The 26,732-nt window shown below is 39.4% G+C and overlaps 2 protein-coding genes across 2 annotated transcripts in view; one reads left to right on the top strand and one right to left on the bottom strand.

Annotated features, from left to right (window-relative positions):
- Positions 1 to 26,732, top strand: part of stab1 (stabilin 1) — a 62,069-nt gene that overhangs the window by 2,818 nt on the left and 32,519 nt on the right. Inside the window, exons 4-38 of the mRNA XM_047584253.1 lie at positions 2,020 to 2,105; positions 2,364 to 2,433; positions 2,548 to 2,643; positions 2,776 to 2,889; positions 3,963 to 4,150; positions 4,270 to 4,406; positions 5,950 to 6,077; positions 6,608 to 6,684; positions 7,276 to 7,398; positions 12,594 to 12,731; positions 12,823 to 12,894; positions 13,175 to 13,288; positions 13,415 to 13,468; positions 13,591 to 13,671; positions 13,780 to 13,938; positions 14,765 to 14,827; positions 14,923 to 15,015; positions 15,651 to 15,737; positions 15,824 to 15,935; positions 16,386 to 16,572; positions 17,328 to 17,421; positions 18,202 to 18,360; positions 18,538 to 18,633; positions 19,698 to 19,793; positions 21,082 to 21,129; positions 21,320 to 21,453; positions 22,470 to 22,581; positions 22,918 to 22,995; positions 23,268 to 23,369; positions 23,476 to 23,580; positions 23,886 to 24,020; positions 24,112 to 24,240; positions 25,068 to 25,121; positions 25,366 to 25,479; positions 25,741 to 25,936. Coding sequence (XP_047440209.1) covers positions 2,020 to 2,105; positions 2,364 to 2,433; positions 2,548 to 2,643; positions 2,776 to 2,889; positions 3,963 to 4,150; positions 4,270 to 4,406; positions 5,950 to 6,077; positions 6,608 to 6,684; positions 7,276 to 7,398; positions 12,594 to 12,731; positions 12,823 to 12,894; positions 13,175 to 13,288; positions 13,415 to 13,468; positions 13,591 to 13,671; positions 13,780 to 13,938; positions 14,765 to 14,827; positions 14,923 to 15,015; positions 15,651 to 15,737; positions 15,824 to 15,935; positions 16,386 to 16,572; positions 17,328 to 17,421; positions 18,202 to 18,360; positions 18,538 to 18,633; positions 19,698 to 19,793; positions 21,082 to 21,129; positions 21,320 to 21,453; positions 22,470 to 22,581; positions 22,918 to 22,995; positions 23,268 to 23,369; positions 23,476 to 23,580; positions 23,886 to 24,020; positions 24,112 to 24,240; positions 25,068 to 25,121; positions 25,366 to 25,479; positions 25,741 to 25,936 — 3,831 coding nt within the window. The remainder of the gene's footprint in view (positions 1 to 2,019; positions 2,106 to 2,363; positions 2,434 to 2,547; positions 2,644 to 2,775; positions 2,890 to 3,962; positions 4,151 to 4,269; positions 4,407 to 5,949; positions 6,078 to 6,607; positions 6,685 to 7,275; positions 7,399 to 12,593; positions 12,732 to 12,822; positions 12,895 to 13,174; positions 13,289 to 13,414; positions 13,469 to 13,590; positions 13,672 to 13,779; positions 13,939 to 14,764; positions 14,828 to 14,922; positions 15,016 to 15,650; positions 15,738 to 15,823; positions 15,936 to 16,385; positions 16,573 to 17,327; positions 17,422 to 18,201; positions 18,361 to 18,537; positions 18,634 to 19,697; positions 19,794 to 21,081; positions 21,130 to 21,319; positions 21,454 to 22,469; positions 22,582 to 22,917; positions 22,996 to 23,267; positions 23,370 to 23,475; positions 23,581 to 23,885; positions 24,021 to 24,111; positions 24,241 to 25,067; positions 25,122 to 25,365; positions 25,480 to 25,740; positions 25,937 to 26,732) is intronic.
- Positions 7,665 to 10,691, bottom strand: LOC125007424 (E3 ubiquitin-protein ligase TRIM35-like). The gene has a single exon (XM_047584254.1). It carries the CDS (start codon positions 10,422 to 10,424, stop codon positions 9,033 to 9,035), a length of 1,392 nt encoding a protein of 463 aa, XP_047440210.1. The 5' UTR covers positions 10,425 to 10,691; the 3' UTR covers positions 7,665 to 9,032.

Here is a 26,732-nt window from a genome sequence, read left to right as displayed (position 1 = left end):
AAAATGCAGCTGTCTCATTTATTTCAATGAGTTGGTGTCGGGTGGACTTCTGTTAGATAAATGTGTGTTAGATAAAAATGTCTGAGAAGGTTCTCAGTCATCCAGGTCATGGTTTATCCAATGACGTTAAAGAAAGGCAGCTGGTACAAAGTCTACTACAGACTCCTACAAGTCCAGTTGCGTTTCTTTAAAGTTGTTGGATGGATAATGTTGTGTCACGCTGAATTTAAACAACAAGAAAAACCACCATGTAATTCAGTTGAGTGCTCCCAGTCCTATCTGAATAAAGCCTGGTCGCTTTATACACAGTGACTTTTAAGTTAACAAAAGTTACTCTAGCATTACCAACACAAGACACATATCACAGTCTTTGTATGGTAAGGTAGAGACATATGTAATCGTGATGATTAGAACAAAAATATACACAACAACTGTTGCGAAAATACAGGATTAATTGTGATTAAAAGACCTATAAAAAGGGAGAGGGTAGAGCGTCAAAAAGAATATATAGTGGGTACCATAGAAGAAGACATCACCGAACCTAAAGTGACACATACACAGTGGCTTCTAATAGTATAGAGACACTTTATTAGTGCAACAGATTTAGTGTAATTATAACAAGATGTGTATGTGTGACCGTGTTACACCAGCTGCAATGGGGGTATCTTTCAGTATCCCCCAGTATCAGTATTGTGCTTCTTCTCTCAGTCAAAAGACAGGCATGCATCACACACACCAGTGTGTAGATGGTTATTTGTCTTTCTGTGTTCGCCCTGTGACGGACTGTCAACCTGTCCTGGGCTTACTTTGCAACCCTCTACTGGATAAGTGGGTATGAGAGTTTCATTTTTGCTGCTGATAAACAAATACTATATGAGTAGAAGAAATACTTAAACGAGCACACGTGCTTAAAATCTACAGGTTTCCTATTAGAAAGACATTGTGAATTCTCATTTCTGCCTATAACCCTTAAACCCATTTTAAAATCACATCTCTGGATTTTATTTTGTCTTCTCACCTTCATCTGTATTTGTCACCTGCAACAGTTCAACCAAACTTTTTAAATCACTGCACCATTGTTTTTATAAATACTGAAAATATCCACATTTAAATTGGCGGTCAGTAACCGTTAAATAACGTTATTTTGGCGGCCAGTAACCGTTAAGTAACGTTATTTTGGCGGTCAGTAACCGTTAAATAACGTTATTCGTCCTATGACTCTGATTGGTTCTTTGGGTGATTAACATTTCTTTCCACCAATCAGGTATCGCTATTTCGTTTTCGAAAAAGACATTTAGTTTATTTTAAACGTTTTCCTGCCAGTTACGCGTGTAAAACGTCACGGCAAGACTTGGTACAACAACAAGTAAGTGCTAACGTCTTTATCTTACCTGCGACAACTTTGTTAAAACAGGAAGAGACGTGTTATCTGTCTTTTTTTGAAACTATCCACGTCTTAAATTTGTACAAATGGTACTCACCGTCACTATGGTCACAACCGGGCGTGGTTATTTTTATGCTACTGATGTTAGTTACGTGCATACAACTATACAGTCCATAATGCAACGTTACCACAAGTAAGTATTAGCTTATTTCTGTCAAACGTGACATCTTGTTTTAGAAGAAGAAACTTGTTAGAAATAATTTTTTTCTTGTAGTCCAATAATGGTATGGTGGAAAGAAATGTTAAAAAAAAACATATTTAACCCACATACTCACACTCTAGTCCTTTCTGCTTGATTTCTTCTTCCTTTAATTTTGTTTTTTAGGTACAACCACACAATATGGGCCTTACAGCTAGTTTGCAAGTGTATCTGTTATAATTTTATTTTACATTGTTTTACCTGTGTGCATGTGTGTCCCTGTGTGTGGGTTGATGACGAAGCCCCCCCACCCACTTACCCACTTTAAGAACCACTGTCCCAATCTGACATGCCTCCAATGTGATACTTTCTTAAAAATCTTAAAATCAATAAAACATTGGTCATGTCTAATAAAGTGTTTCATGCCTGTTTGCAGCCTGCCCACGCTGGTCAGGGAAGACCTGTAACTTTAATGGAGTCTGTGTGGATGGAGATGTAGGCAATGGGACCTGTGTCTGTAACGTGAGTACCACGTCTGTCTTTTTCATGCATTTAGAGGACGACACTGTTTATTATGGGACACTGACATGAACATTTCCAATTTACAGATACTGGTATTTTTGTTTCATGTTTCATGAAATTAAATTTGCCTTTATTTTTGTTGTACAAAAATGTTGTTTTTTGGTCTTTGTTGTAAGGTTGGAAGAAAGTTGTTTTTGATGATGATGGAAAAAGAAAAATTGTGGAAAAAAAAACCTAAAAAAACATTTCTCTGTCCAGGACGGTTTCTCGGGCTTTGCCTGCCAGGAGTGTAAAAACCAGAACGCCTTTGGAGAAAAGTGTGATAAAGGTAGGGTCTCAGTAAAAGTGGGGTCATGTGCGTATGAGGGTGACAGCACAAAGAGAAACAATAGGAAAGTAGAGAACATCTGACATCTTTTAAAATGTCTTTGTGTGTGTACAGAGTGTGACTGTGTGCATGGAGTGTGTAATAAAGGTCCAGAAGGTGACGGACAATGTTTGTGTCAGCCTCCGTACACTGGGAAGCGCTGTGACCAAGGTAAAATCATGACACACTGGATTATACTGGATTACATGACATAAATAATTTAAGACAAACATTTATGTCCATGAAACATGAAGTGACAGGTGCCATTAATTGCTAATATGTGCCTGTCTGTTGTGTTTCCAGTGAGTAACAGGTGCAATAACTGCAGCCCCTACTCGTACTGTAAAGGAGAAGGAGACACGGCCGAATGTGAATGTTTGCCTGGATACAGAAAGACACCCCAGAACACATGCGCAAGTAAACATACATTTATATGATACCAAGTCTATGTCAATGCCATTGTTTGTAACGGGTTTGGAGCATTTGCTGCTGCTTTAAGGACAAAAATTATGTGTTCAGTGACACGATCAAAGTGACCTGTTATATTTACATATTTATAAGTCTGCTCATTACTACTAATGAGAATCTGTTCCTAATTTTATGTAGCATTTAGGCCATATAATATTTATGTAACTTCTGCATGTGCATGTAAAGTGACAAGATACACAAATTGGCACAGATTAACCAGAACACAGAGGGAAACTGAAGGTTCGGTCTTTTGATCTACATGCTGTTTTAACATATTCCGGTTTAACCTTAAACCTGTTTTTAACACTGACTTGCAAAGAACATTTATCCAGCTACTTGACAGGTGGGCTGTTTCATCATCTTGTCAGAGTTCTCTTCTTGATTCGTGTCTCTACTTGTCTGTCTCTGTGTTTAGCGTCATTACATGGTTCTGCGTATCTCTGCGTGTTTCTTTATATCTTTACATGTTGCTGCATATCTTGATGGGTCATTAAATGTCTTGACATATCTCTAGATGTGTTTATATATTATATGTCGCAGTTTGTCTCTATATCGCTTGTATCATACATCGCTGTATGTCATATGTCATATGTTTCTGCGTAAGAGATAATGTAGAGTGAACTGGTAATTATTGAAAAATAATTCCTGAAAAGGAACCCTGACTCGCAGGGATTCAAATAAATTAAATATTATGTTCATAAAATACTCCATTTTCCTAGTTATTAAGTAAGTTAATGTTGGGTGCTGTTGGATGCCAGGGGCAGTAGTGGTCTATCGAGAAATAATCACAGATGAAAATTGGTGGTTGATCAATCAGAATCAAGTATTCGAGTAGTCATTTGACTGAACATGTCTTTGTATGTCGCTACATGTCACTTTTTGTCTCTACATGTCTTTACTTGACTCTTGTCTTTACACTCTTTTTACTTCCTTTTACTAGACTAGAATCAGTATAACTTGTATTGGTTTGGGGGATGAGGTAGTGACTATGGAGTCATTGATATCTTTCTTTTCCTGTTCAGGTGTTTGTTCTAGAAAGGACTGTGATGTAAATGCAGACTGCTCCTCACAACGGTCAAAGGTCATCTGCACTTGTAAGCCTGACTACCAGGGCGACGGTCGGATCTGCATACCCCGAAATCCTTGCTCAGAAAACAATGGAGGGTGTCCCAGCAACTCTACTGTTTGTGTATTCAAAGGACCCAACAAGGTAAGGAGGCTCCTAGAGCCAAGACCCAAGTCAGGTCAAAAGAAACAAAACATGAACAAAATCCTGAATCTGTATGAGTTTAACTTAACTCTGTATTCATCTGACTGTCTATCTCACAGTCCAGCTGTGAGTGTATGTTTGGTATGTCCCCTATCCGCGGAAACCCTGAGTTGGGTTGTCAGCTCGTCTCTGCCTGCTCAGCAGACACCTGTGACCCCTCAGCACTCTGTCAGACTGGACTGGATGGACAACCCAGGTAAGACAAACTAAACTTATGACCAGAAATATGAGGAAATATGACATCTTTGCTGCTAACTCTCACTTGCTGTCTAAATCCACTATACAGTCCTGCTCACCATTATTGGCACCCATGAAGTTTAAGTACATAATGTGGAATATCTCCTGAAAAAATTTAATCATGTGAAACATTTCTTTGCTATAGAGAACTCGTGTTTGATACAAAAGAGTGAAGGATAAACAACAATTTAAAACAATAAACAATGGGAGGAAAAAACTTTAAGAAAAAACTTAAAGCCTTCTATGTCACTGGTATTGGCACCCTTTGCTGTAAATCAGTATGGAAACACATTGTGACTCACCTGTGGTAAATCACAAATGAGAATCACCTGTGATAAATTGTCCATCTGAGGACATCAGAAGTGTGATAATTAGCCAACAAAAGACCTCCAAAGGATATAAGGCCATCTCCAAAGACCTTGGTATCCCTGTTTCAACAGTGCTTAATGTTTTTAAGAAGTTTGCCAAGCATGGAACTGTCAAGAACTTCCCTGGACATGGGGGGAAGAGAAAAATTTTGAGAAAATGAGAGAAGTCTTCGAAGGTTATTGCGAATGGTAGAAAAAACACCACGTCAAACATCCACAGACCTGAAGGCCAACCTGGAATAGTCTGGGGTCATGGTTTCAACAAGTACCATACGCCGCACACTAAACCAAACAGGGCTTCATGGGCGAAGGCCAAGGAAGACACCATTGCTGAGGAAAAGACATAAAAAGGAACGACCAATCTTTGCCAAAGAATACCTGGACAAACCACAATCCTTCTGGGAAAATATTCTGTGGACAGGTGAAACAAAAATAGAGCTTTTTGGCAATGCACACCAACAGTTTGTTTACAGACAGTGCAATGAAGCCTGCAAGGAAAAGAGCAACCTACCAATAGTTAAGCATGGTGGAGGATCCATAATGCTGTGGGGCTGCTTTGCTGCATTTGGTACTGGAGGCCTTGAATGTATCATAGGACTCACGAAATCAGAGAATAATCAATGGATTATAGTGCGAAATATTTTACCCAGTGTCAGAAAACTTGGTTTGAGTCGAAGATCTTGGGTCCTCCAGCAAGACAGAAGTGCAAGAAGCTTATAGATGACTACAAGAAACGTTTGGAGGCAGTCATCACTGCCAAACGGTGTGCAACCAAATATTAAAGAGGGGTGCCATTATTGCTGCACATGCTGTTTTATCTGTTTCTCCTTTGAAACAACAATATGTAGGTTGAAAAAATAATTTTCTTTGTTAAATTACTTTAGATCTCCAATTAAAAGATTCTGAAGATATTGTAGAGGTTATGCAAAACATGAAGGGGTGCCAATAATGGTGAGCAGGACTGTATCTACAACCAGAACCAAAACTAGAAAACCTAGAGAGAGAAAAAGACACAGCTTGTATATTCAGAACCACAATGGAAGTAGTAACCAGGCCGGGAACCAGGAACAGCATCAGATGAATAACAGCTGAGTCACACTCTGCTCATCTTTCTATCTTGCCCCACTCTCTCAGGTGTGTGTGTGAGGTCGGTCAGATTGGCGACGGCCGACGTTGCTATGGTAACCTGATGGAGCGTCTCATAGAGCTGGACCGGAGTGGCAGCCAGAGAGAAAATCTAACCGGAGCTGTTGCCCTCTTTGGTAAAAAATAAATGCTGTATGCGGTTGCTATGGATAGGATATCACTTTGCCAGAAACCTGTGAAGTTATTGTTATGAGGTGATCACATCATAAAATTACCACCTCATGCATGACCAGATTGTGTCCAAAAACATCTGACACAACTTAAAGCACAGGTTAAATGATAAATGAGGTAAATGCCTCTCACCTGACACTACACTAGCATAGAAATGCTAACATCAGCATGCAGTTCACCTGTCACAAGATAGGAACAACACACTTATACTGGTTATTATAAATTCTTCTATAGTTGACCACATAAACAGCCCAAGCTTTAAGCTGACAAATTGTGTTAATCAGTTATTGGTCATCTGTATAGGCTCATAATGAGAGACCGTGATTTCCTGCTTATTGTCCTTTTCTGGAAAATCACAAGCATAATAATATGTCAAAGACAAAGAAAATTTAAACCATGACTGTATCTTTTTATAATTCACAAGCAAGTCTACAATGCTAGCCTTTGACCTTTGGCTTGTGTGTTTCTATTTCAGAGAAAGGATGTACACTACACCTGAGTCAAAACGGACCCTTCACAGCTTTCATCCCCCTGCTGAAAACACCTCTGACTGTAGGTCACTCGTCTTTCTGAATTACTTCAATGTTTTCTTTTAATGATGCCTTCTTGTTCGCTTGCAAAAAAAACTTAGAAACCTTCTGAATGATATTACCGTGCATATGGTTTATATTAAGGCCGAATCATTTCTGTTTCTGTGAAATCTCAATCTCTCTTGTGGAGACAAGATGTTCGTCAAGTGACAGAAGACCTTCTGTCACTTGTGGTGTGTAAAAGAGATGACATTCCTTTATTGAACTGTTGCCTCACTGTGTAGCAGGTTTAATTTCTGTCTTTTCTTGACATCCCGCAGCATCTTGTTGTTGCTGTTGAGTCTTTTTTGTTTTACGACAGCATCATAGACTGTAAATATGTTCATGTTCCGTTCATAACTAGAGTATCTCCTTAGAAAAGTTTCTATATGCATGAGATGACCCTCTGCATCAACACACATACACTTTATTCCTATTGTGAGATCAAAGATTTTTACAGTTAGAAATGGAAAATGTTCGATATTCAAAGCAATAATTCAAACAAATAAGAATTCAAAGAAACCATCCAACAATACATTGTCGACATTAAAGCCTACGTATCCTGTATCTGCAGGGTATTAATGAGGCGTTGGTGTGTAAAAACCACCTGATCCTGGGCCAGCACCTCTACAAGGACATGGAGGGACGAGACTTTGACTTGTTCGGAGGAGCCAAACTAAGAATTAAAGAAAACAAGGTAATACTTAATCTCTTAAGTCAGTAATAACTATTTAATCTACATGTCAAAGAGAAAATTAAGATGCAGACCTGGTTCTTAGCTGGTTTAGAAAGAAATTTGCCAAGTACATTTTAGGTCCATTGTACTCACGTGTCTGGAAATAGTAACAATTGTGGAATATATGGAACATATCTTAGTGATCATGGTCACAAATAAGTCCTCATGAGGTAGAAATGTTTAGACTGTTGTAGATGGTTGCAAAGATACAATATGCAGTCAATGAGAAGTCTTCTAAATTTTTTATTTGTCACAATCAGAATAAGCCACAGAAAAACGAAAGCAACTGCTATAGAAAACAATTTGTAATTTTCATTTCATCCATTGTTGATATTCATATGTTAATATAGCATCACAAAAATTCATACTTTGGTTTTTCTCACAGATATACAGTCTCAATTATTATCTACACAAAACATTGTATTGGAAAACCATAATCACAGCTTCATCAGCATCATCACTTAAAAGCAGCATTTACAACGTTTTCAAACCTGCCCACCACCGTGTGCCTAAGAATACCTCTGTCTGCTACGTCTCCCTTCTGGCATCACTTAATTTTACATTAAGCTGAGTATTTTTTATGTATTAGTACTTATCTATTTGGATTCATTTGAGTTTAAAGTTTAATAAATTCCATTTTCAATCAATCAATCAGTTTATTCATAAAGCATATTTAAAAACAACCGAGGTTGAAAAACATTTTATTTACATAATCTCTATATCATCATCATTTTGCTTTTTTTTCCTCTTGTTAATGTAAACAGTTGAGTTTTATGACAAAATAAAACATTTAATGAGTTTGACTCATTACGCTGAGATCCCAGTGCTGGTATCTTAATACACTTCAGAACAACTCCATGTGCTATGCAGCTAAGTTAATTTTCTCATGTAAGTCTTGTTCTTGTACCACAAATCAACATATCAATACCAAAATATATTTAACAGTGTCAGATGTGCAACGTAGGATTTTGAGTCCTGTAGTCGCTCAGATTAAGTCAGTTCAGATTTATTAATGAACACTAAGTTGTTAAGTTGTCACAGATATGCAGCAGTGACAAGCGCCTCTTCAGAAGCCGCAAAGGCTGTTTACTGATTTCCTAAATCAAATATCAGTTTGATTAGAGATATTTCGTAGAGTACCTCTAGTTGACACATCTTGCATATGGCTTTTCTTTTGTGCAGCTCTTGGCAGTCGCCATACTATATCACTATAATCAGTTTTCAGGCCGGATGATGTTCTCAGGGTTGTAGCTTCTGTCATGTTTTCAATGTTCCTCTCATGTGCACTATCTCTTGAGATTTGTCTCACAGGACAGACTTCTAACAGGTGGATGCAGACAACTTTGGTCTTTAAACAGCTTTCTAAGAGCCAAAATATAGATGAAAAACCATTCTGGCCCACTTTTGTACATAACTGTTCCTCCTGTTAGTTGGTCTAATCACGTATTGAAAAGATTTCCCATTGTTTGATATAGTCCAGTCCCAAAATGTTTGAATAATTTATCACAATACCATCACCATAAAACTTTAATATATATGAAAGACCTTCAAATCCTGTTTCCCAATCAACTATAAAATGTATCGTCGTATCCCTCCTACCTGTGCTTTTCCACCGCTACAGAGACATTTACTGGTAAAATCTTCAGTGGGAGAGGGTTCTCAGTGTAGATGTAAGGAAACAGGGTGCCAGTGAAGCGGTGGGCGAAGGAGTGTATGTTTGTGTTGGTGTCAAGATCCAGAAAAGCCAATTTTCCTCTCTCAAAGTCCAGGTGAACTCTGATCCTTTTCAGCTTATTTACTGATAGCTCCTTCTCTGGGTCTGACGTTGAGAATGCCGAGAATTTACCATTAGAGAACAAAATTCTCCACAATCCAGACTGTAACTGTCCACTTGTTTGGACAAACTCTCTCAACACGCCCAGTTCCCAGTCCGTGTTGTCTCCAACGTCAACATCCCAGACGTGTGTTCCAGAACTGTATCCCACAGAGTTGATGACGGAGCAGGTAAACTTGGTCCTCTCTGGATTTTGTGGAAGCTGTTGTCGCTTTCCAGATCTTACGCTGCTTAGATCTTCAGACACAATGAGTTCTGGGTCGGCAGTGTTAGGATCCAGAAGCACAGGGGTGTATGACACCATCTTCTTCATTTTGTTCCAGATGTTGAAGGTTAGATTCCCCAGGTGTTTTACCGCATCTATCAGAGCCCCTGAGACCAGCTGTGGATCATGTGGAACAGGACGTTGCTGGATTCTTCTCACTGCAGCCTTGTAGTTTTTGAGGAATGAGATGTCTTCAGCTTTCAGCTCCTTCTCTGAGATTTTAATTGTGTTGGACAGAGCTGCTATATCTCTGCTGAGACCATCAATCTTCTCCTTCATCATCCGACACTTCTTCTCCTCTTCCTCCCTTAGAGCTGCAATCCTGACCTTCTCTTCTTCTTGTAGAAACTGGTGAAGCTTCTTGAACTGCTCCTTAATTTGCCCCTCTGTTTGTTGGGCCTGGACTTTAATGTGTTTTTCTGTTTGATTGCATTTTTCTTTAACTTTTTCAAAGAGTTCCAATTTCTCTTTTAAGGGCTTCAGAAGGCACTGGATTTCCTGTCTGTGATCCTGTGCAGCCTCATCAATGGGTCGGAACTTGTGGTTGTTGTGCATTTTTGAATCTCGACAGATGACACACACTGGCTCCTGGTGGTCCAGACAGAAGATCTTGAGTTTCTCAGAGTGCAGACTACAAATGGCATCAGCAGCTCTCTGGTTTCTTTCCAGTAAGAAGGTCTCACACAGATTCTTTAATGCCAGGTTACAAGGGGGTTCTCTCTTTGAGGATTTTCTCTTGCAGCATGGACAGTCGTTTGTTATTTTCCCCTTCCACCATTCCTGCAAACAGTCCCTACAGAAGCTGTGGCTGCACGACAGGACGACGGGGTCTTTGAAGATGTCATGGCAGACAGGGCAAGAAAGATCATACTCTGAAGTGGAAGACATTTTGTCTTTAAGTGAAGCTTAAAAACACAGAAAACTCACAGCAAAGTTGGTCTAGAAAGTTCCTCGTCATTTACTTTCTCTTTCACTTGTGGCTCTGTCAGATGATAATGTGGAATCTGCAACAGGTTGAAGTAAAAGTATATTTCTTTTCCAGCTTTCCCAGAGTTCCCATTGTTTCCACTTGAAGCTGTAGCTGTGGTATTTTTAGTTTGAAGTGGGATCTTATCCTCTTTCTCTCAGTTTGCGTCTTCTATCAGGAACAAGAAATAATCAGCTGTACTTCCTGTTTTTCTGTTGAGTCATAGAGTAGGTGGAGCTTTGTCTTCCTGTTTTTCTGTAACACTGCGCTGTCCTCAGTAAATGTGATAAAGTTAGAGGTAGTATTTTGACAGCTTAAAAACTAAAACGTACTGTGAGTAAAAAATATTACTCACTCATTACTCATGTTAAACCCTTGTTGGCTATTTTCGTGCCAAAACAGGGGATTATCTCAGCCCCCTGACTACGTGTCAACACATGTTATCCATCATTGGAAAGCTGAGGTGATAACGATGCATTCCATTTCAGGATACAATCATAAGTGCAGACTCAGTAAACATGTCAGACCAGTCGCAAACACAAAAATGTGTATGACTCATCTATTGAGCCTCATTGCATTCTTGAAGTAGATAACTCTCCAAGAAGGTCCTGTTACACTGCCAAGGGCTCAGTAAATGTCATCCAGTAAAGTAGCTAGTCCACACCATGCATTTGATTTGATCTATAAAGGCACTATTTTCGCTGCAGCAAACTTTCACAGTCATCGTTAGAGGCACGTATTTTCCACATATTCTCAATGGTAACTTAAGTTATCTTGGATGTATTGGCTACACGGTGATACCAGTGGCTGGTGAGCAAAAGGTACCTGCTCTTACTCTTTCGTATGAAGCTTAAGTCAGTCGCAGCACACTTTACTGGTGAGTGGCACACTGAATAGCTAATGAATTTCTGAAAACAATGATACGCAAGTTGACAAGTGGTGTTCCCAGAACTCTGAGGCACAGTACCGAGCCACTCAACATGTGTAGCTACGGCGCAGGGGGTTACGCCGTAAGCATTTTTCCCTGTGCGCTGGTGTGTCCATATTGTTATATATTTACACCACACAAACACCAGGCCTGTAAGTGTACGTTTTCATTAGAGTCCAAATAGCACTGTTTGGCTTTTGCCAGCTGTGTAAAATACTAACTTTCTGTAGTGTTGCTGTCAAATTTGAAATGGGACAATGTAAGACTTCAAGTTGTGGTCCATCAATGTCTTCCAGTCAACATGAACAAACTACAGTCATTTCGAAGGCAAATATGATTATATATATTATTATAAAAATAGGGCTGACATAAAATCTGTCTCTTTTACTGTTTTCAAACACTTATTCAAATGCCTCCTTTTCATTTTTTTAAATTCACATGCTCACACTTATGCAAGAAAATCATTGTACACTTTTTATCTTGTGTCACATTTTATGTCAGTCACATTGCAAAGGCTGTCGTTTTAAAAATACAAATTGTGATAGGGTTGAACTGCTAAACAAAAATCAACTGATTTAATGGAGGTGTTGGACTTCTTATATCTAACTATACATTCATTCATTTGACCTTATACAGGGTAGGCCAATAAGAACAATGCTGCTCTTATGGTCCCGTTACTACACATTGAAAAAAATATATATAAATAATAATAAATTAAGTGGTCTATCTTACAACAAATCGTAATTATTGGGTAAATTAGACTAATGATGAGTGATGATTCATTTGTCCAGGTTTGAAGGCGTCTGTGTATCTTTGTACACGTACTGCTATATACAGAGTTGTTTTCTGTCACAGTTGTGGTCCTAGAAATCATAGGTGTTATTTCAGATTTCTCCAGATATATAACAACTAAAGTGTTTTAATTTAATAGGCGTATACAGCGTTTTCTTCTGACTGTATCCTAAATATGAAAATCTGTTTCCTACAGTCCTGGGAGTACTATACAAACTGTGATCTCTCAGTTTTGCCTCTGTCATATACATTTTCACATGAAAACGTCACTACGCCTTAACTTTAGAAAAAAAAGAGAAATGTCTGAACCTGGAGTCTTAATTTCACAATGTGTAAGTAGTACTCTCTCTTGTCCTCTCTCTCGTATTAGAGGTTCATCCTGATGGACGACCCCAGCAGACTGTACACTGTCATCCAGCAAGACCTGCCGGCAGCCAACGGCATCATCCACATCATAGACCAGCCAATCACGAACACACTTTCAGACAGCCCTGCCCGAGATGAAAAGGTGAGATAAAGCCACCCCCCTCCTAAAAAGTACAAAATAAAGGTTTCATGATACGTGTGTGTCAACTAATTTTACTTTTTCTTGTGTCAAGTTTGCTGACAAGACAATTGCAGAGATTTTGACTAAGGATGGAAAGTACAACCGCTTCCTTTCTTTGGTTGATGTGAGTATCTTTTTCTGCTCCTAAGTACTCATCATTTTAGAAACTGGTCTCATATGGAATCAGTGAAAATCCATCCAGTAAAATCCATTTTTATTCCTTGGCTTTCAACTCAGCATGAGACCCTGCTCTTGTTTAGTGCTTTTAGTGTTTTTATTTTATTGCTTCTATTGTTCTTAATTGTTTGTTTTATGCCCTTAATGTTCTCATTCTTTTACTTTGTTTTGGCTGTGGCTGTTTTAAAGTGCTCTATAAATTGAGTTAAGTTTATGTGTGTTTGTAGAACTGCGGGTCTCCTCCCCCTCTGCGCGGTCCCGGGCCGCTCACTGTGTTTGTCCCGACCAACCAGGCTGTGGACCGAGCACGAGATGGCAGCATCCTGTACATGCTGAATGATGTAAGATATTGATGATTTAAACCTTTTTAGCAGCTCATATGTATTTACTTTAATCTGAATCAAATGTTCAGTAATTTCCTAATAACGTGGAAGTATTTTGCTTTTTTTTTTGTTTGTTTTTTCAAGGCCAAACATAAACTTCAGGAACTCCTCAGACACCATGTTTTCTCCCAGGCTGTGGTAAGATGCTACCCCTACACATAAATATTTATCTAACACTCCTCCGTTGTGCTTCTTTCTTCTCCACGATCATTAAGGCAGTAATAGTTTCGACAGCACTAAGTAGTTATTTTTGTCTCTAGCTGACAGCTGACGAGTTGGCAACTCTTCCAGAGATTCAGACGATGGCAAATCAGAAGGTCACCATCACTGTGTCCGATGACGTAAGTGTCTCTCTTTGGTTCTTCGGCATCTGTCCTGGATTGACATGTTTCCTGACTTATTCAAGCAGCTTCTTTTAACAAATGCCATCTCCCCTCTTCACCCTCCAGGGCAACATCCTCTTGGGTGAGAAGGGCATCCGTTTGGCAAGTACCAACATTGTTGCATCCAATGGGATCATACACATGATTGATGGGCTGCTGTATCCGCCCTCCATCCTTCCCATCCTGCCTCATCGCTGTGACGTCATTGAGAGCAAGATCACTGTGGTGAGAAGAGGGAGGGGGGGGAGTCAACTCAGACTCACAAGAGACACACTCAGTTTGAAACAATTTAATATGTTGCCATAGTGTTGGTGGTAAGAGGATAAAGCTGGATGTGAAGACTAGACATGAATGGGGTGAATGGTTGCGGAAGTTCAAACTAAAAGAACATCTGAAAACAAAAGAGTAGAAATGTATTGAGTAGAGTAGAAATTTGACAGCAAGGACATTTGAATGGTTAAAGTGGAAATCATTTTCCTGATTGAACTGATCATTTCAGAGAGAGAGATAAAATAAAGAAGAGTGTTTCCCATACAGTGGTAATGCTATTAAAGCTCGGCAGGGTCTAATTTACACCGCACTCCCTCCCCACTTTGACACACACACACACACACACACACACACACTACATCTTTATACTCTTTAAACACTTAAAATAAGATGAACTTGGTGTCTGTTCTGAGACAAGGCTGTAACTCAATACTTTCTCTCACTCAAACTATTGTAATAAACATCACGTTCAAATGACAGGAAGTTGCTCCAGATGCAGATATGTGGCCATGTTTAAATGTGGATAGAAGGACTTGTGGAAACAAACTGGTGTGGGCGTATGTTGTTTTTGAAACTGTTTGATGATGATTTAAACCCAAATGGTGCATCACGTTGTTTGCATTTTCCTCATTTTTTCTATCATCTGATTATTTTAACTCTTAGAAAGTAGTGTGGGCCGTACATGTGATGGAAATATGACTCCAGCCAACATCATCACATTCGTGATCTCTTCCCACAGACAATAACCAGTAACTAACAAGTGTTAATATGATTTTTTCAGGGTCCATGTGTTCACTGCAGTTACCTCTATGAAACTGAGTGTCCAGCAGGCACCGTTGAATTGGTAAAAACATAACTCTCAATGCAACTGGTCATAGCTGTTCCCATTAAAAAGCAAAGTGAACAGAATGCAACGGGCCTGTGTTTGTCTCTCTTTAGGATTATCATTTGACTGGCTGTGAATATGTCACCTCTCCTCTCAAACCAACTCCCAGTAAAGGCTGCGCGAAATACTGCAATACCACCAGACAGGTGAGAGTTAACCTCGTCTAATGGTCTACGAATGGTGATCTTGAAATGAAAAGGTGTTGAGAATTTCAGTAAAATTAACTACACAGACATTATAAGGAATCAGTGGTTTTTGCCACGTGCAGACTTTATTTAAACAATTTTCCACTTTTGTTTCACTTTTCCAGTGCAATACTGACACTGAAATAACATAAAATGAATCCCATAGTCACCTTAAGCATGCAGTGGACAAGTCAGAAACTGGAAGTAAATTAGAAATTAGAGTGGCTCATGTGACGACAACGCAAAAACAAAACAACAAAAGTTAAATGTCAGACAATTTTTGCATTTCATCTTAGCTTCACAGAACTTGTTTTGGTCTTTGTTCATAACTTGATCTACTCACATCGACAAATGAGTCCCTTTTAAACTGATTCACGATTCATGGGATAACTATAATGAGCAGTAGCAGTTTTCAAAAGAGGACTGATGTGTCATTATGTGTCTTTTGCATTAAAATAAAAGCAGTTCCAACCAACCAGTTCCAAGTGGCCCAACTGTGCTTTGCTGCTTCCAGGGATGATACGGTGGATTGTTTTTCTCTCGCTTTCGAAACATTCAGTGAATGTGTGTATCTTGTTTATGTGTTGTTTTGACAGGTGCCCGAGTGTTGTAAAGGTTTCTATGGCCCGGACTGTAAACCCTGTATTGGAGGTTTCCAGCATCCCTGCTATGATAAAGGAATAGTAAGTAACACTCACACAGCCGTAACTGTGTCTTCTGTCATGTCTCTCAACTCAACTGATGTGATGTTTATTTTACATACATACAGTGCTCTGATGGTATCACTGGCAACGGCTCATGCAGCTGTCAGCCCGGCTTGCGGGGCATTGCTTGCCACATTTGTGCAGATTCTAACAAGCATGGAGAAAACTGCGATGAAGGTAAAAGCTCCTCTTCACTGACACTTAAGCAGTTTTCACATTGGGCACCTTAAATACACTTTCGCCCATAAAGTTTGAATAATTTTGTTTTCAAACACATTCCTACTTTTATGAATCCCATTGTCAAAATCATTTCATGAGAAAAGGTAAAAAATGTTTTATTACAACTTAAAGGGCGACAGTGTGCTAAACACTACCTGGTTTAGTTTTACTCTTCCAGTAGTATTTCTCAGTTATTTAAATCAAAATTCAAGTCAAAATTTAAATTAATTATTTTAATTGTATCATTTGTACTATTGAAATGTGACACTCTTTGCACCAGTGCATGGAAAGCAGGGGGTAAATATCTGTGCATACAATAGATAATAAATAGAAAAACAAAGGTCCGTCGTGTTTTGTTCTAACTATTCTTGATCAACCTGAAATTGTGATGTGTTTGTGTTTCTTCAGACTGTCGCTGTGTCCATGGCGTGTGCGATAACCGTCCAGGCAGCGGTGGTGTGTGTCGGAGAGGCTCCTGCTTGGAGGGATACTCCGGTGACAACTGTGACAAGACGGCCACGCCCTGCAACTCTGATGGACTCCTGGAGCACTGTCACATCCACGCATACTGCACACACACGGGACTGAACACCATGTAAGACAGCGCTGCTACGTCTACTGATTTACTTTCAATCTTTTAAGCCATATTTTAGCTACTGTAATAGAATTAGACAAAGAATAATCCTTTATCAGTAGCTTATTGATAGTGAGCATCGAAGGACGATTTTGATGGTTGACTGAAAATACACAGATGAGAGGAGTCATGTTACTTTGGGGTGGGTTTTCCTTGTCATCAACAATGTCAGGGTCAATCTAAGTAACATCCACGTGAATGCCATACATGCCGTACATCTGTGTTAGTTTACCTTTCTGAAATGTGGGCTTGTCCTCCGTAGATCAGAATAACTAATTTCAACACCTGTTGGATGCACTGATTTAATGTGTTCATTTCTGTTTACTCATTGATTACCGGCCAAACACCTGTAACTCTTTATAGATATTCCCATTAGCCTTAGTCATGCTAAATGTTTGATTGTGTAGGATGTCTGTATCACACCTAAAGAAAGGTGGACACGTCACTTTACATGAATTGTATGCCAGAATCAAATCTTTTAATTGGGAATAAGAGATTTCTAGAGCAGAGAGAGGATGCTCGCACTGAGATGTGTCATCGCCATGACAACGATAACAGCATAGCAAGAAAGGTGTGGACCTGCATGAGTGAATGTGGCTCCTGATGATTCCTCCTGTACAATAATATAGCATTATATTTTGTGTTTCTGGTTATTCATGATCTACTTTTTAACTGAAACCTGTTTTATTCGTTCAACTTCTCATTTCTGGCTCTAGATGTGTGTGTAAGGATGGATATGACGGTGATGGTCACTCCTGTACAGCCATCAACCTCTGCCTGAAGAACAGTCGGGGAGGCTGCGACACCAATGTAAGACGAACTGTGTTCCTCAATACTATTGTTGCTAACTATAGTCATTATAATATAATAATACAAAAAATACTAGAACCTTCTCCTTCAAATCTATCAAATAATCTGCCACATCCTTATAAATTTAAGAATATTTTAGATTATCAACTGGGAAGTAATTAAAATGTCATGTATTTGAAGTGTATTGTTTGAAGTGTCTTACATTAAGGACGATCAGCCACCAATCATTATCACCACCAAAATACTTCAGTAGATCAAAAAACATGATCAGATGATCATTTCCAATGGACTGAAGCCTCAGGACTCCATTGGATTGGCTCAGCAGAAAGGGGCGTTCCCAGAAAAATATCATAATTGTATGCTATGTGGTGCATCATTACAGATGAACATAGATGACCCCAGGACACCTAATGAACGTAGTTCACAATTAAGATGAAATTATTTTTATAGAATGTTGCTTTCTAGGCTGGAATCTAATTTTAAATTATTTTCAGGCTTTCTGTGTGCATTTTTCTTTTTTCTATTTTACTGTACACTGCACTAGTATGCTGTACTACTTCCTATCAACCATCCAGGTTTAGTATTCCTGAATAAATGTTAACCCTGCACATATGTACATTTAAATGCGTCAGAGTACGTGTTTTTTATAGGCAGATGCTGTGACCCACCATTGTTCAACATAATACTGTTTGTTATCAGTATTAGTAACAGTAATACATAACAGAATGAGACTAAAAACTGCCTTAACAAACACATCCTCCTATCTCTGTTTCTCTGCAGGCTGAGTGTATCTATGTGGGTCCAGGTAATGTGTCGTGTGTGTGTGCCGAGGGCTGGACAGGTGATGGCAAAGCGTGTATGGAGATTAATAACTGTGAACTAGAGAGTCGAGGAGGCTGCAGTCCCAACGCTCTCTGTAGATACATCGGACCTGGACAGGTTATTTACACTTTAAGATTCATAATGAAACAATAATGATTCTTCTTGCAGTGGCAGATTTTGTTTTGTTTTACTCTGTTTTAGCTAGTGTAATATACACTGATCAGGCCTAACATCATGACCCTTGACATCAAGTGAACGTTTTGTCCTCAGAATATCTAATTTTTGTGTTTGCAGAGTGAGTGTACTTGTAAAACTGGTTACATGGGGAATGGCAACGTGTGTGACCTCATCAACCCCTGCCTCGTAAATAATGGAGGCTGCCATGACCTGGTACTAACACACACACACACACACACACACACACACACACACACACACACACACACACACACACACAAACACACACACACACACACACACACACACAAACACACACACACACACACACACTCCTCCACACTGAAACATTGATGAGCCTTTTCTGTCAGCTATATTGTATATCTGCCACAAGGGGGCGTTACTCGTTTAGACTGACCACTTTAACACTACACATGGTATTTCACTGCAGTCTAAATCGTTGTGTTAGGACAGTCAGGTGATAAATTGGAATGGAAACATAAAACCGCAGGTCTAACAAACTACATCTGTTGTGGAAACTTGATGAACAGGTAAACAAACAAACTGAACTGGTTTAAAAGTTATTAACGTGGGTAAAAACTGGGGTGTTGAGCATTTATCTTTGAAACGCATCCCATATCACAAATGGCTACATAATGACTCTAACATAGGTCTTCAACAGGGCGTCTGCCACCCGTAGGGGGAGGTACTGTAGAGGGGAAATAATTCTTATTATTATTTTCCCCCACAAATTTAAATATCTTGAAATAACCTGAAATCCAACATATTTTAGTAAAGGGATAAATGGAGTCAGAAGACGTTACTGCAACTCTACTGTTGCACATGTTTGAAATATATATATATTTGAACCTGTGTATTATTTGTAAAAACTTAATACTGAATGCAAAATGATAATAATAATGTATATTTATAAACAGCACTGGGCTGAGTTTAATATAGAACTCATATATTAGGTAGGGGGTCCCTGCTTAATCCTCCCCTTAGTTTGGGGGTGCTTGGCCTGAAACGTTGAAGACCCCTGACCTAGAGTACCCTCTAGAGTCTTAGTTTACCTCAAACAACAGATGAGGAAGCAACAGTGAATCGTAGATGCTGACCACAAGCTAATGAGTTCAAATACTGACTCTTCTGTCTTGTTGTGTTACTGTTTTTAAGTATCCTTTTTCTTCATATGAGATTTGATCTTTGTTTGCGATATTGCAGCTGCAGTTGTCGGGGGTTAAATTAGTTTTTGTGAAAGTTATTTTGTTTTTCAGGCAAAATGTGAGTTGAAGGAGGGCGGACCTCACACCTGCACCTGTCCTGAGGGCTATGCTGGAAATGGAAACATCTGCTATGGATCACTGATGGATGTAAATATTCAGTTGTGCAGTAGAAAAAATGGCAGTCATGTCCATAGTGAAACAAAACCAAGGAAAAATTTGAAATCATAAAAATATCAACTTATGAATTATTGTAAATATTATGTTAATTCTATTATAAATTAAAAAACGCTGTGGTGGTTAGCGCTGATGTCTCCCTTCTGGGTGGAGTTTGTTCTCCTTCTGTCCGCGTGGGTTTTCTCCAGGTACTCCGGTTTCCTCCCACCTCCAAAGATATGCTCTTTAGGCTGATTGGTGACTCTAAATTGACCCTATAGGTATAAATGTGAGTGCGAATGGTTTTTCCCTGTGTTAGCCCTGCGATAGGATGGCGACCTGTCCAGGGTGTACCCTGCCTCTCATCCAATGATGCTCCAGCAACCACGACCATAGTGAAGATCAAGCGGTATGGAAGATGAGATGAGATGTGGTGGTTATTATTTGGGGTTTTTTTTCCAGGGAGGGATATGGTTTGTTTAATGCACCACATAGTGTATTATCAGATATGGCATTAAGACTTTAGGGCATTCTTGACCTTAAATATAATAAAAATTATATTGCTCACTTGTAAAGATTACAACAAAATATCTATGTCTGTGCAGCGGTCTTTACAATTGACCTAAGTGCCGGAGTTCAAACAAAAATTATTTAATGATTAACAAAAGGAAAGAAAAAGACACTGCAGCCTGCAGGCATAGCAGGAAACTCTGAAAACACAAAGCAAAAAACTACAAGATATGAATGCGACATAAAAGTGAAAATATGAAGAAGAACATGGAATCATGACTTGGGGGCAAAAAAACATGGGGACAAAAACAACGCAACAGGGAACAAAGGGAAAGGCAGGGCTATAAATACACACACAGGCAGAGGGAAGACAAGAAACAGGTGAAACTAATGAGGGCGGTGCACACAAGGAGAAACCGACAAGCAATCAAAGGAAAGCACAGGGAGTTACACCAAACAGGAAGCTAAGAAACTTAACAAAATCAATATCAAACTCAAAACATGGAAGATACAGACAGAATCATGACACTCTGCTGGACATCAATATTGTTTGACTTTTGTTTATTAGTAAAATGATTTAAGAATGACACCAAGATTTATTTCAGATTGAGTGTAAATGAGGCCTCCTGCCTTGTTGTTTGTTAACAAAAGAAAAGCAATAATCAGACAGGTGAAAAGACTACATGTTATTTATTCAAAATAGTAAGTAGAGTAATCTGAATACATAAACAGCGCTACTGTAATAAAATACTAATAATGTATTTGTTTGTAGGAGCTGGACATGAACCCAAAGCTGTACAATTTCCACCGGCTGATCCAGGTGTGTAGGAATCAACACTTACTGCAAAGTCCTGTTGCTCCTATGTGAGGTTAATGAAGTGAATCTAAATGTAAACATAAGATTAGTATTGAAATCCAGACTATAAATCTGTAAATAATGTAGATGAAGCTGCTGCAGTATTTCTAGAAGATAGATACAATAACACAAGTTGCTTTTTGTCTGTGTTTAGAAGTTCAGTAACTCCCCCAAGGACCTGAGTGGCAACATCACTGTGTTGGTTCCATCCAGAGAAGCTCTGAAGAACTTGAGTTCAGCCGATGACGCGTTCTGGACCAGCCGACACCACCTTCCTCACTTCCTGCGGTCAGTGACCTCACATAAACTCACGAAATCTGTGCATCCACATTGTTCTTATATCTGTGTGACCATCACAGAAAAATAACAGAAAACTAGAAACTGAGGAAAACTGGTCAAGACAGATTTGTGGTTCAGCGTAGCCTCAGATGCCCCTCTCCAGATATAGTATGTAACTGCACAATGCAGCAACGCAGACCACAACCACTGTGATTGGCCCAGAATGCATTTCTCCATCCATGTCTCTCAGTGGTTGGAAAAGCACAAAAACTTGTCCTTTTTCCCCTTCTGTCTCCTGCACATCACAAATCCTAAGCGTCAACATTTATTGGCTCCAACATGATCTATTCAGTTCAGTTCCACCATCATTTGAAGCTGAAACAACACAGCTGTCTACAGCCATCAGAACGTTGCCGACGCAGCAGCGCAAAAGTACAGACGCTTACACCAGCGCAAGTTTAAATCAACCATAGATGTCCAAGTACTTGACAGCTTCATTGCAGCCTTAGTTAAAGTGATGAAAACTTCAGGTTACCCCAGGTAACCTTAGCTTTCTGTGTGAAGACGCTGTAGCTTTAGGCTGGCATGTGAGAAAGCTGAGGTCTGTGTCACATTCAACACAAAGTAACACATCATTGAAGAGGAGATGTTTTTTATTAACTTAAACCATCTGACTATGATCTTAGTTTGTACTGTCCTCTGCCTACAGCATTGCATATAACAGACTCTGTACAAAACACAGGATTTTCCAAAAATTATCATTTTACAGATGGCTTTCTAACTAGCTGCTGGCCTGTGGAACAAATGGATCCCTATAAGGATTTTTTCCTGTTTAAATGAAGTTTTTACTTCCCAACCATCTCCTTTCTTGTTCTAGGGGTTTCAGGCTCTGGGTTTTTGCAAAGGGCTGAGACCCAATTTAGATTTGTATTGACGCTATATAAAAAAATTAGCTGAATATCTTGGAACAGTATGGGTCAGTGAAATGAGTCCTAACTGCTTCCATTTGCCCATCCTCGTTTCAGGGCCCACTTCTTACAGGGGATTTACTCTCTTGAAGATCTGGACAAACTGGTGGGTAGCAGAGTTCCTACCCTCAACACCCCCACCCAATGGGAGATCAACAACAGCAGTGGGGTAAGAAAATTGGACTGACCGGTTGGGTGACTACACTTTTAGGTGGACTTAATAAGCCCTGCGAAGTGTGGTCACTAGTTCACTAGGATGTTGTGAAATATGTCTAATATGTGCATTATCTTTAAAACAGTGCCTCCTAGAACAACAACACAAAGGACATTTGTCTACATCCATTTAGCCGACCCGTTGTTGTTAAGACACAGTACACATTATACAGTCTCAGATGTAGAAGGTGTAAATCAAGCAAAATAACCCAATAATCTATCACACTTGACAGAATTTCAGTTCAGAGCAAGATGAATTCCAGCTGTACAAACGTATTTTGTTTTGTTCCAGGTGACCCGCATTGGTAATGCCTCCATCCTCACCCACAACATGCCTGCAATCAACGGCTACATCCACATCATAGATCGGGTATATGTCTTTACTGGTGCTTCAGCAGTGTTTAGAGCCTTTCCAGTGGTGGAGATGTGTGTCTGTGCATGTAAATTTAAAGTTTAGCTTAGATAGATGACAGGTCAGAGGGTCATTTAAGTTTGAAGTAATTATCCTCTCCACAGAAAATTTCACAGCAAATAGGTAAAACTGATCAAGCAAAAAAACTGTAACGACATAACAAACGACTGTTTACATCCATCAATGAATTACTCTGTATATGCAACGTTTGTCTATCTGGTTGTTGACAGATTCTGGCACCTCCACGATCAGACCTCCCCCCCGATCCTCCCTCCCTGATGGCCTTCCTGAACTCCTCCACCAATTTCACTCTGTTCAGACAGTACTGCCCAGTAAGATGTTTGTCTGAATCAGTTTGTTATTCCTTCATTGTGTGTTTTGATCCAATCTCTTTATTTGATGATGTTATTATATTTTTGTGTGTGTATTTCCTCACAGATGTACAACTTGTCAGAGGCTCTGAGTGGTGTTGATTTCACCCTCCTGCTGCCAACAGATGAGGCCATCAAGCAGTACCTCAGCAGGACTAACTCCTCCATCATGGTAGGTCAATGATGTGATCCACTGAAAAACCTCCATTATAAGCAGAATAACACAGAACCGGAAACCCTGAAAACCAGAATGAAATCCCCACAAACGTAGATTAGAAACAGACAGATAAAAATGCATTTATCACTTTCTGCAAAATGCAAAATTCATTTAAAGTCTTTCAATATGTACTGTATATATAAAGATATTTATAAATGCCTGGACAGACATGGATGTAATCTCCAGCTTGACTGCAACCAACAAACAACAGACTGAGAGGCATAAGAATAAACTAGAATGGTCTTTTAACCTCTGTCCAGGATTCTGATGTTTTCAAGTACCATGTGATTCCCAACGAGCTGGTCTTCCCTAACCACCTTTATGACGGCATTTTGAAAAGCACACTGCTCAGCAGCGACTACCAGGTCCAGTTTCACTTAAACGACAAAAACCAGGTAACAGTACCTGCAATATTGCAATATTTTTGAGTAGTGATGAAACACACAATCAGGGATCTGATTAGCTTCTCCTCCTCTTGTCCTCCAGACATTCGTGAATGATGTTCCTATTGACGGCAGTTTCCATGAGACACAGTACGGCGTGATTATAGTCCTTCCTCAGGTCCTCAAAGTCCGCCGCAACAGATGCTCCAAACAGATCAACCTGCAGGTCAATGTAAGTATGGAGAAGGGAAATGGAATAAGGATGCATCCATGGATCGATGGGTAGACAAATGGAAAAATGAATGAATGGGGGAATTTGATTTTGATGAAGTGCTTATTTGCCGTTCATGCAGCAGTAAGATGCAAGATGAGGGTGAATGTAGATTGCACTGTGTGGTCATGAATAAATGCACTCTCTACCCATCACTCTAACCAATTGTGTAGAGGTTTGTGTGGTTGTTTTTATTGTCTTTGAAATGGCTGCAATCTGACACAGCACTTCTCACATCACATAATGTCCTGCTGCCTTCAGACGACTGCAGAGATTAGACTTTTATTCCATCACTTGAGGATATATGGACTTCACTGCTCATGTAAGACATAGGAAGTCAACCCGAATAAAGAAGATGAAGTAGTTTTAGCATTAAAATGCACCAAAACATGTGTTTCAAGTCGCCACTCGAGACCTGAACATACGAACGGAGCTGGACTGTGTGAATATGATATGAAATTGTGAGACAAGCCGTGAAGTCTTTCTCACTCACTGAAAACATGTTACATTATTTCATTCGCTAAATAAATTGCTTATTTATTTCATATCATATTTTGATATTATTTTATAAACCCGCTCAAAGATCAGAATACACGCACACAGTTATGTCACAGTGTTTGCATTGTGTGTTCACGCTGCTGATATAATGTAGTCATAAGTGGTCTGAATAATCACATGTGTAAATGTGTCCTCGGTGTGTTGTGGCTGTGTCACACTTGTAATTCAAGCTTTACTCAGGATTTACCACCAGATCTGAACAGAGGCTCTGTCACTTTATCTTTCTCCAGGGACGATGTTCAGACTGTGATGGGCCACCTCGATGCCTCTTCAGCTACAAACCAGTAAGAAAGCTCTTAGTCTACATGGAGTGGGCGCAGTTGCACAAACACCTGTGTAGCTTATTTCAAAACACATCATTCACACCCTCAAATATTACCTCAAATTTGCAAATCAGACCAAACTTTCACACACAAGCGATTGGAAGGACCGGGTTAATAAAAATATGTTACGTGTGTGACTGTTATCAGATATTATCTCATCTCATATGAATATTATACTATCTGCTTTGTTTGTGTCCTATTCCAGATCAGAGCACAGTTTCCGGCCAACATGCGATCTAACTGTAGATATAGGAAGCGGATTGGATCAAGGAGGAAGTCTGTGGCGGGCTGTGTCATCAAATGTCTTCGGGTCACAACGGTTTGATGCTACTACTGTACTTTTAGTTCTGCCATGTTGAAAATTCATTTCAAATGAACAAACTTAACCAGTAGTGATTTTTTTGACGCACAATAGGAATCAGTTTTGTTATTGTGAGAGGACATTTTTTGTTATCTGGTGATGTCTGAATGATAGAAAAGCCATCAATAACTGAAGATCCAAATTCAGGTCTGAAAAGAATGAAATAATAATGATAATAATAAAAGTTATGATAATATTATTGTCACATCTGTCCTTCAGGACCACTCTTGCTGCCCTGGGTTCTATGGGCATGAGTGCTTCAAATGCCCGGGAGATGATGGCAACTGGTGCTCCGGTCATGGGGAGTGTCAGGATGGTAACCATGGCAATGGTGAGTGCCGTTGCTACGAGGGTTTCCATGGCACTGCGTGCGAGGACTGTGAGCCGGGACGATACGGAGTTAACTGCTCCTCCAGTGAGCAACACACACACACACACACACACACACACACACACACACACACACATTAGAAATACTCCTCCACACTCTCTGCCAGCCATATTGTGTATCTCTCACAAGTGGGCGTTACTCATTTCGACTGACCACTTTAACACTATTAAAACCTCGTGGTTTTTGACTTAAATGGGGACAGAAACTCTAACGACTCTTTAAGTCGAACCCAGATCACATTATTAAGTTATTAAGTGACTATAAATGGGACAGAGAAAAGGTAAACAAAACTGAACTGGTTTAAATGTGTTAACACAGACAAAAACTGTGATGTTTAGCTTTCGTTGAAACATATCTCATCACAAATGACCTGTGATACAACTTTAAACAAAACTGTGTGACAAGTAATCCAACGACAAACCTACAGCCAGTGAACCCTATGAGGCAAACAAACCTGTGATAGTAACACATATATGAAGCTAATAAACCTAACAAGCTAAGAAACATATGCCACTAACATGCATGTGATGCTAGCTAAAAGAAAGAGAAGAAGAGAAAAACAAACAAAAAAACACTTGAGAACAACAATTTATAAAATGAACCTATACTTATAATTCAACGAGTCCATGATTTCATGAGGCTTGTACACACATATGCATATGGAGCTAGTAATCCTATGAAGTCAACACAAACACACCCTGTAAGGCTAACAAGCTAACAATTGTGTGACACTAATACACATGTCTACCTAACAAACCTGCAGGGCTCCATTAAGTTAATATTAACAGAGACTAAAAACACCTGAGGCTGACAACCTATA

Source organism: Mugil cephalus, chromosome 4 (assembly GCF_022458985.1).
Source record: "Mugil cephalus isolate CIBA_MC_2020 chromosome 4, CIBA_Mcephalus_1.1, whole genome shotgun sequence".
In the NCBI taxonomy this organism is placed as follows: Eukaryota; Metazoa; Chordata; class Actinopteri; order Mugiliformes; family Mugilidae; genus Mugil; species Mugil cephalus.
Note: the sequence above shows the minus strand (reverse complement) of the source record. Positions and strands in the feature narration are given on the sequence as shown.

Bases quoted from the DNA above. Each gene is read 5' to 3' on its own strand.
- LOC125007424 (XM_047584254.1), bottom strand. From the start codon at position 10,424: ATGTCTTCCACTTCAGAGTATGATCTTTCTTGCCCTGTCTGCCATGAC.